Below are 9,489 nucleotides of genomic sequence, written 5' to 3'. Positions count from 1 at the left end.
AATAGGAAGGGATGGAGGGAAAACATCATCTGTTTCCAGACAAAGGGTGCCGATTGACGCTAAGGAAGCATAAATCGAAGGAGAAGAAGCCAAGGATAATGCCACGCCTCCCATGCCCGACACTAGAGGAAGCGCCACTGAATTTCGCCATTAGAGATGGAGAAAGTTGAAGAGCGGACCACCAAACGACGCCGCACGCAGAAACCCTAGTATCTGAAGGGGTCCACGGGGTTAATTCTTGTCATAATGATCTTTCTACTTAACAATGATATTGCATAAATTTAGAAAGAATATGATGTGTTTGTGTGACTAGGCTTTGCACATAGGATTAAGATCTTTGAGGCCTAAAAGTTTGAGGTCAACAATCATTTTCATACTATTAATTATCCATATATAGATCAATGAAGGTTTTTGAATCCTTGAAGATTTGTCAAACAGTAGAGTAATTATTTTGTGTACCCACCACACCACGTGACACTGTCATGTGGTGTACCCAGTCAATCATATTACGTCATGGTATAATTAATATGCACGCGTTGAAAATAATAAAAAATTATTTATATATAGGAACTAATCAAAAACAATCACAATAACAAATGAACTAATTATATTAAAATAGTACGCTATGTGAGATATGAGGCGGGTATATATAATAATACGAACAGTATACCAACAAACGTGTATATAAGGCAACCTCATATCTTACCCAACTCAGCAACCATTTTCGAGTTGCACAAGTTTCAGTTTCAGCACTCACATTCATTCATTTCTTTCTTGGGTGTTGAAAATATAGAACCATGGAGTCTCTTGTACAACAAGCCTTACAACAACCCGCGCCTATTGCACTACTCTCCGTCATCCCTGTTATATTTCTCCTCGGCATAATTTTCCGGTCTCGACGGCGCTTACCTTATCCGCCGGGACCTAAGGGCCTGCCCATCATTGGCACCATGCTGATAATGGACCAGTTAACCCACCGCGGTCTGGCCAAACTAGGCAAAGCGTACGGCGGCATCTGCCACCTCCGCATGGGGTTCTTGCACATGGTGGCTGTCCAGAGCGCTGAAGTAGCTCAGCAAGTCCTTCAAGTACAAGACAACATTTTCTCGAACCGGCCGGCGACCATAGCTATCAGCTACTTAACCTACGACCGTGCCGACATGGCTTTCGCTCACTATGGACCCTTTTGGCGCCAGATGCGAAAGCTGTGCGTGATGAAGCTCTTCAGCCGCAAAAGAGCCGAGTCGTGGGCGTCCGTAAGGGACGAGGTCGATAGAACAGTGAGAACTGTGGCAGCCAACACCGGTTTGGCAGTTAACATCGGCGAGCTGGTATTTTCCCTCACCAAGAATATCACATACAGAGCTGCGTTCGGGAGCAGCTCGAAAGAAGGGCAGGACGAGTTCATTGGGATACTGCAGGAATTTTCCAAGTTGTTTGGGGCATTCAATATTGCGGATTTTATTCCTGGTCTCGGGTGGTTCGACCCGCAAGGGCTTAACAAGAGGCTAGTAAAGGCTCGTGGGGCACTTGACAAGTTCATCGACACCATCATAGACGACCACTTACAGAAGAACAAAACGTCGGGGAGTTTTGACGAAGGTGAAACTGACATGGTGGATGAGTTGTTAGCTTTTTACAGTGAAGAGACAAAAGTGAATCAGTCGGAGGATAATTTACAAAACGCTATCAAATTTACCCGAGAGAATATCAAAGCCATCATCATGGTAAATTATTCACACCTCGATCTTTTCTTATAGCTTTGTTTGTTTACCGTAGAATGTAGTAAAATGATATACACTAAAGTAATTTGCCATATTATTAGAATGTGAAGAAATACTATTATTGAGAAAATCATTTGATTAAGTTTCTAGAAAAAATGAAATACATTAAAATGACAAAGCGTGATCCGTGGATCAATTGTATTGATATTGTCCCAATTTAGTCACCTCACAGGTGTTAGGTTTTAATCACAAAAGACCTCGATACAATTAAGTATTATAAAATTACTTATAATCTCTATTTTAGTTGTCACTTAAATCTCTCCTCTCCAACACTTAGTAATATAAACTGACTACAAGTGACATGCAGGACGTAATGTTTGGCGGCACAGAGACGGTTGCATCGGCGATAGAATGGGCCATGTCGGAGTTGATGAAAAGCCCCGAGGATCTGAAGAAGGTCCAAATGGAGCTCGCAGATGTTGTTGGCTTAGACCGCAGGATCGAAGAAACCGACTTCGAGAAACTGACCTACCTGAAATGCATACTCAAAGAGACACTCCGGCTGCACCCGCCGATCCCTCTCCTCCTCCACGAGACGTCGGAGGACGCGGTGGTCGCCGGCTACAGCATCCCCAAGAAGTCACGAGTGATGATCAACGCGTGGGCGATTGGGCGTGACAAGGACTCATGGGAGGACGCCGAGAGTTTCAAACCCTCGAGGTTTTTGAAGGAAGGAGTTCCGGACTTCAAGGGTAGTAACTTTGAGTTCATTCCGTTCGGGTCGGGCCGGAGGTCGTGCCCGGGGATGCAGCTGGGGCTGTACGCGCTGGAGCTGGCTGTGGGGCACTTGCTTCATTGTTTCAGTTGGGAGTTGCCGGATGGGATGAAACCTAGTGAGCTTGAGATGAACGACGTGTTTGGACTCACGGCGCCGAGAGCGAGTCGACTTATCGCCGTGCCGACTAAAAGGGTCGTGTCTCCACTTTGAGTAAACGAGTTTGATTTCAAGCATACGTATGATCGACCAAAAGACGTCGGAAAAGGAAACTCAAAAGCCCATGCAATTATAAATATTTTGTGAAGAACCCAGAACAAGAAATAATGTATTAGGGACGACTGAAAAGAAGACATGATTTGAATTATCTTCCATTGTGTATAAGCACTCCCTTTCTTTTGGTTGTGGTGGAAATTAGTCTTGGATTTTCATCTTTTTTTTGTTCTTTCTTCCATATATACTTATTCTGTTGTATTCAAAGAACAATGCAATAAACTAGGGTGGAGTGGAGAGTTCGTACATTACTTCCATCTTTTATGTGTGATACATATAAGGAGCTCATTGTTACATAACAGTTTTGACCACTACATCGAATTAGGAAGCACTTTTGTACATTACTTTGTAGTGGTGCATAAGGGAGATCATTGCACGCTTGCATAATACTTGTGACAGAATCGCGAGCAGGAAGTGTTGTAATGCGCTTGTTGGGTTAGCACTTAGCAAAGTACTACTGGCATGGCATGTGTGTTTGTGCAATTAGGAGATAGAAACTTTTAGGTGGGAATGTACGTACTGAAGACGACCCAAGGCCTTTCACTCGTTTTCTTGCCATTCTATATTGGTATTTTATCATCAGTGATGATAAGAAATAGGTGGTGGGATACATTGTAAATCTAGGCGGCTCCATTGAAGATTTCCCATCTTCAACTTAGTAAATGGACAGCAGGGGTTAGAGGGACCAATCAATGTAAATTAAATAGTGTGTTTTCCTTTGGTTATATATATATATATATATATATATATATATATATATATATATATATGAGAGAGAGAGAGAGAGAGAGGATGTCCTTACATTAAGATTTTGAGGATTTTTCTTATTTTACAATAGTTAGGACTTAATTTATTTTATTTTATTTTACAAGAATGATGCATACAAAAAATCAACTAATTCTATAATCTTTTGGTTGTTCAAAATTGTGCAAATAAATATAGACCGTTCGATAAAATATAAACAAAAAATTGTGCTAATCAAATGGTTAAACATTTTCCGTTTTGACTAATTTTTGTATGATTCATATGTGTATAGGTATCTAGTGAATAGTTGGTTTAAATTGTTAAATTACATGCTAGAAATAATAAACATCCTTACTTTAGAGATTTAAGGACATCATCTCAAAAAAAAAAGGAAGAATCGTTGGGTTGCGAAGAGCTCTAAAAGAACATGACAGACTAACGAGAATATTCATTATCGGTATTGGTCGGCAAGTGATGTGCAATGCCTGTTTATGTGAAAAAGATGCGCATAGTCTTCACTGCGATAGCAAGCAAGTGTTCCAGATGCCCGGATCAATCATTTAAAATCCACTAAGATCAGAAAAAAGAGGAAGAATCGTTGGGTTGCGAAGCTCTCTAAATGAATAGGACAGAGATATTCCGCATCGGTCTTAGTTAGCAAGTGATGTGTAATGGCTGTTTATCTGAAAAAGATGCGCATAGTATTATATATATAACTGCAAGTTCACAAAATACATTACTTTCTATGAAGTTGGTGCTTTCCCCTCAAGATAATAAAGGACCCACTTTAATGTGGGAGTTTCAGCTTGAGATTTGAGAGTTGGGCTGGCATTTGGCAATGGTGTGGGATTGTGATTGGATACCTATCTGTATCCAAGGCCATTGTCAACTTCCTTCAACACATTATCTGGTTTCTCCCCATTTAAACAATAAACAAGAAGATAACCAAAGTATATGTTCATTATACACCACCAGTAGATGTGAATGTGAAGTTAGATGACAATATGACATGTATTAGCTGAGTGACTACTCCAGCGCAGTCACACCTTCGATTGTGTGCTTATGTACGTCTAAAACAAAGTTAACCAACGTAAGATTTGCATCATATTTTCGTAATAGAACTCATCTTAGTCATGAGTCAGCTACAAGATATTTAGATTTATAGGTATATATAAACAGGAAGAAATGAGTGTCAAAATGAGTATGGGCTTTAAGAAACTGAAAACTCTTCCTTAAGCCCCACTGACAATGATTTACTTGCATTATCATTTATATGATTATATCTTTATGATAATTCTTAAGAATACAACAACAGCTTGAAAAGGCTACTAAAAAGAATGAACCTTTTCACAAATCCCCTATTGGGTTTGTCACCAGTAACTATGGAACAAAGTTTACATCAAGATACGTAGTACAGCAAGACCAACAGCAGATATGGAAACAAGAGTACCTATGCAGTATTTTATGACTTCATATTTAGCGGCTTCCACTTGCGCGCGCAAAGCATGAATTTCCTGAAATGGTGCAGAAGTAATGGTTAGATAAAGATGATGTCCACCCTGGTTCAATAGATTGAATATTTCACTCCAAATTCTTACCCGATCAAGTTTGTTAGTAAGGTTATTGGTTTCAGCATTCTGATTTGCTAGCTCTTCTCGTATCCTCCTGTAGATGATAACCAATATATTTTTTTAATCAAATATCATTACGGTTTTCAAATTAATTAGGAACGAGCATAACTAAAGTTAAATGCAGCCATTACATACCCTTCCGCCGTCATCTTACAGACGGAACAAGAAGTTGTGTAAACATGCTCTCACAATGGTATATACACAATGGTATATAGGATAGACTACACATTGAGAATGAAATCACTTAGTTGCTTGCCAATGATCTACAAAACATGTGTAAATCTAGGCAGAATGCCAAACTAAAGAGATCAAGCAAAAAAGTTGGGCCCAACACCCAACCCAACTAGCCCATGCCCAAAAAACTTGGTCCCAGCCCGAATCCGAGAGGCCCAACACCAGCAGGGGAAACGCCGGCTACCAAATTCTGGCGCTCCAACCAAGCTCCTCCCCCGCCTCCAGCCATCACTGATCGGAGAAGATTGGACCTTCTTTGTGCTGCCATGCTCCAAGCATAGGAGCTGCCCCAAGAACGCAGATTCCACCGAGCACAGAGAGACCCGACCATATTGGCTACCAATATGCACGCCTATCGGAAGAGCTCCGCCCAAAGCCACCACCGAACCCAGATACATTCGGCCTCGCTGACTAAAGCCCTTAGCTGCCCTTAGCTGCAACTGTCAAGAACCGCAACCCCGAAATCCAACACAGGCTCCGTTGGATTATCATCCAAGAACAGCTAAGCCGCCACCGAAATTGGCCCAAATAACAATCGTCCAAGGTTGAAGACAACTTGAGGACTTGAGTGGGGAGGCAGATATGGGAGTAGAAGGAAGGTAGGGAGAGGGAAATGCCGATCGGCGTATTACGGAGGTAGGGTTTTGAAAACCCTAATAGGAGAGTGGCGGCTCTCATAGCATATGTGTGAATCAGTGAATGTGTCTCCTATTAGGTTGGGAATTATTTTCAGGCTCTTCTTGGTATTAGACTCAGACGATAACCAATATAATGGAAAGAGAGAATGAAAATTATGACCCTGAAACAGAGGTTTTGACAATCTCAGAAAAAAGAAATGTTTATGCAGTCACTTACCCCCTTTCAAGATTCAAGTCCAACCTTTGCCCTGCAGTAACTTTGTCAATTTCATACCTGCATTTCATGAAGATCATTTTAAGGTACAAAAATTATCACATGGAAGAACACATAAAAGAATAATTACATACACCAGACCTCAATTCATTGCGCATCTTCTCTATATCATTCCGAAGTTTTTCAGTCTCGTGTTGCAACAAAGAAAAATGGTGACCCTGCAAAATATATTTTTCCAGTAAAACTACCAGCAGAAGCTAGTCCACAACTAAAACATTCCTATCCCAGTGGGAATGCTTAGATGATAATCTCAAAACTGATACACTATAGAATACTTATCAAGGAAAAAACAGGAACATTCAACACATGGAAGTCATTCCATAGAAGAAGATTTGTCACAATCAAAATTTTTTTTTTTTGTATACAATGTTCATTCCAGTAAATATGGCAACAATGGGAAAGAGGGAATAGATGTGTCTGCTTGAGATAGGTAACATCAACTAAGAGGACATATCTAAGCTGATTCCAGCGTACAGACATTTAATTGTTTAAATAATACTGAAACTAGTATCAGGTCCAAGCAAGTACAGCTAAAGATCTCTGTAACAAATTGAAATTCAATTTCATCTTACATTGCTTCTAATCGGGTTCTTATGGCTGCCTCTATGATTGAGTATGTGAGAAGTCACCAGAAAACCTTTGGTTCAATAGTCTAGTAAATTTACGAAATTAGATATATATTCAATGCAACATTTCCCAATCAAGGTGTGTCCAGTCCTTCATAACCAAAACGAAAAATTCAAACCAAAACAATGACTGAAAACCTCAGCCTTTGGCTTATAGAAGGGAGGCATGATCAAGAATCAGAAGAAACACCATATAACACCAAATGGCAACAGCCATTTTGGTGTAAGATATAATCAAAACCCGATTTCACAAATAACCAAAACATCAATAAAACCCAATTTCTGACTGAGAACATCAAAGTTACGCAATTAAAATCCAAATGAAAAGCGCACTCAATACTGGAACAGCCACCAATTGGGTACTAGGACACTATTAGATATATAAAATAAGATGATTCAGGTACCGAGAATTTAAGAAATCATGATTAGGGACGAAATCATAATGCTCTCTCTCTCTCTCTCTCTCTCTCCATCATAGATTTAGGGTGTGAGGCTGGATCATATTTCTTGTACAATCTATTTCAGATAACTCCAAGCTTGAAATCAGAAGCAATACGTTCATAGATGCTGATTGGTGACGCACTAGATTCATAATTTATGAAGTCAAAAGGAGCTCCGAATCAATATGTCCCATTGAAACCCAAATTGTGTCAAGATTGGCAGACTTGAGCTGGGCACATATGTCAAAAAAATTACCATCTTCTGTAACTCATTTGATAGGATTTACGCTCAAAACTCATAAGTACAGATTCTAACAGGAAGCTTAGAGAATTAATCAACGGTTGAAACCCAAAAACACAGTTCAGACTGGCACACCAACATTAACTCACTAAACACAAGACGCGACAGATTGAATAGAAACAACTGTGACCAATCACGTAGCTTACTCCAGAACTACCAGGTCTGCCCCCAAGTATCATGTTTGCATTGCAAACCAACAATCAAATTTAAAACAGCAACAACAAGCAAAATAAGAAAAGCACATTTCTAGCTTCTCATGATCAAAATAACTTCAAAGGGACAATTTATTTCGTTCAACCAGTATGAACAGAAAATGGCATTCACCTCTACCAAAACAACAGAAGATTGTACAATACGATATCTAAGCCGATGTAAACTGATACTAAGAGCAATTAGTTACCTGCGAACTTTGAACTTCGGATTTGAATTTGGACAAGTTGGAGTCTTGGATCATCTCATTCTATCAACACAACACAAACCAATTAGCTAAACAGAGTCCCTTTGTACACGCAATTTACGAAAGTCACACTAAACACAAAATTCCTCACCTTCTGCTGCTCCCCCTTGGAAACGAACGACTGTGACACATTCTCCAAGCTGTCATTTAAAACTTCAGTGATGGCAGCAGTTATCGCCTCGGCGTGTTTCGATGGCACCCCTTGCCCCTCTAATCTCCTAACCTATAATTAGCAATAACGCTATAAACCTCTCCAATTAATTAACACCCTAACATTGATAAATTAACAATGCCAAGTGATGATTACCAAGGCTAATGTGTCAACAAGAAAAAGGCGCTTTCCATTATTAGATTTGACAAGCTCCGAAATGAGCCTACAATCCAAATGCCGGTGCGGCAAACTCGGAGGACTCAATTTCGAACCGCCGAGGGGTCCGAACCCGGACAACCCGATCCTCCCGGATTGGGCGACCCGTCTACACGCCGCAGCGGCGGCCATTTTTCCGATTTCAAACTGTTCTTCAAATTCAAAATCCCTAAAATCCCGATAAGGAAATTGGGTCAATAACAAGTTACGATCTAACAAGAAAATGGAAGAAATGAAGATTGAACAACGTACGAAGTTGCGAAAACGAGGAGAGATGGAGACAAAGATTCGTGCTTTTGAGTTTGTTGTTGTGGAGGCAGTTATCTTCGTCCTCGGGAATCGCGAGAGTTGAGCTTGTTTGAGGCTTTCAGTTTCAGGGTGTGTCTTTGAAATGGAGGAGGCAACTTGGCTGGTTGGTCTGGTTTTGGTTCCTTTTTTTTTTTGGTCAATGGTTTTGGTTGATTCAGGAGGTGTGAAACTCGTAGCAATTGTACGGTAATGGCGGTGTAGGTGATTTTCGTTTTCATTGGTTTTGGTCAAAGAGGGACTCCATTACCCACGTTTAAGAAAACTCAAATTTAGATTCGGGACGTGTCAAAGAAGAAATAAGATTATTGGATGTTGAAAAATATAAGAAAATTACTAAAATGAAGTTCAGAAGATTCAATATATGGCTATTTGATAACGTTACGATTTGGATTATGCAGCGGAAATTTGAGAACCACATTAGCATATATTGATGATTTTGAAGCTACTGTTTTGTTTTCTCTTCTGATGCTTGGATCTTGCGAAGTTAATTAGAGACTCTTTATATATATATATATATATATATATATATATATATATATGTATATGCTGTGAAGTAATGTTTTGCTTGCAAGTTACATCCCACCGTCTAATTGGTTTGTACATGCAACTGAATACTGATGTCAAGTGAGGAAACAGACACCAAAATCCTTGCCACAATGAGCACGCAATACATTCATGGCTGTGCAGTGGCGCATA

The 9,489-nt window shown here is 40.0% G+C and overlaps 2 protein-coding genes across 2 annotated transcripts; one reads left to right on the top strand and one right to left on the bottom strand.

Annotated features, from left to right (window-relative positions):
* The first annotated feature begins 735 nt into the window (after positions 1 to 735).
* Positions 736 to 3,023, top strand: LOC126793061 (cytochrome P450 84A1). The gene is made up of 2 exons (XM_050519514.1): positions 736 to 1,727; positions 2,092 to 3,023. The coding sequence occupies exons 1-2, from the start codon at positions 798 to 800 to the stop codon at positions 2,710 to 2,712; spliced, it is 1,551 nt and encodes a 516-aa protein (XP_050375471.1). The 5' UTR covers positions 736 to 797; the 3' UTR covers positions 2,713 to 3,023.
* A 1,706-nt stretch (positions 3,024 to 4,729) lies between these two features.
* Positions 4,730 to 8,916, bottom strand: LOC126793119 (protein FMP32, mitochondrial). Its single transcript, XM_050519563.1, has 8 exons — positions 8,737 to 8,916; positions 8,425 to 8,653; positions 8,209 to 8,340; positions 8,061 to 8,120; positions 6,375 to 6,451; positions 6,237 to 6,293; positions 5,115 to 5,181; positions 4,730 to 5,030 (listed from the first exon to the last, which is right to left on the bottom strand). Exons 2-8 carry the CDS (start codon positions 8,614 to 8,616, stop codon positions 4,911 to 4,913), a joined length of 705 nt encoding a protein of 234 aa, XP_050375520.1. The 5' UTR covers positions 8,617 to 8,653; positions 8,737 to 8,916; the 3' UTR covers positions 4,730 to 4,910.
* Positions 8,917 to 9,489: the final 573 nt, after the last annotated feature.

Source organism: Argentina anserina, chromosome 1 (genome assembly GCF_933775445.1).
Source record: "Argentina anserina chromosome 1, drPotAnse1.1, whole genome shotgun sequence".
Taxonomy (NCBI): Eukaryota; Viridiplantae; Streptophyta; class Magnoliopsida; order Rosales; family Rosaceae; genus Argentina; species Argentina anserina.
This window is presented reverse-complemented; position numbering and strand designations above follow the sequence as displayed.

Coding starts and splice junctions, on each gene's coding strand:
- LOC126793061 (XM_050519514.1), top strand. CDS start 798: ATGGAGTCTCTTGTACAACAAGCCTTACAACAACCCGCGCCTATTGCA. Junction 1,728..2,091: donor ATATCAAAGCCATCATCATG/GTAAATTATTCA, acceptor AGTGACATGCAG/GACGTAATGTTTGGCGGCAC.
- LOC126793119 (XM_050519563.1), bottom strand. CDS start 8,616: ATGGCCGCCGCTGCGGCGTGTAGACGGGTCGCCCAATCCGGGAGGATC. Junction 8,121..8,208: donor CCAAGGGGGAGCAGCAGAAG/GTGAGGAATTTT, acceptor TTGTGTTGATAG/AATGAGATGATCCAAGACTC. Junction 5,182..6,236: donor GACTTGAATCTTGAAAGGGG/GTAAGTGACTGC, acceptor TATCATCTACAG/GAGGATACGAGAAGAGCTAG.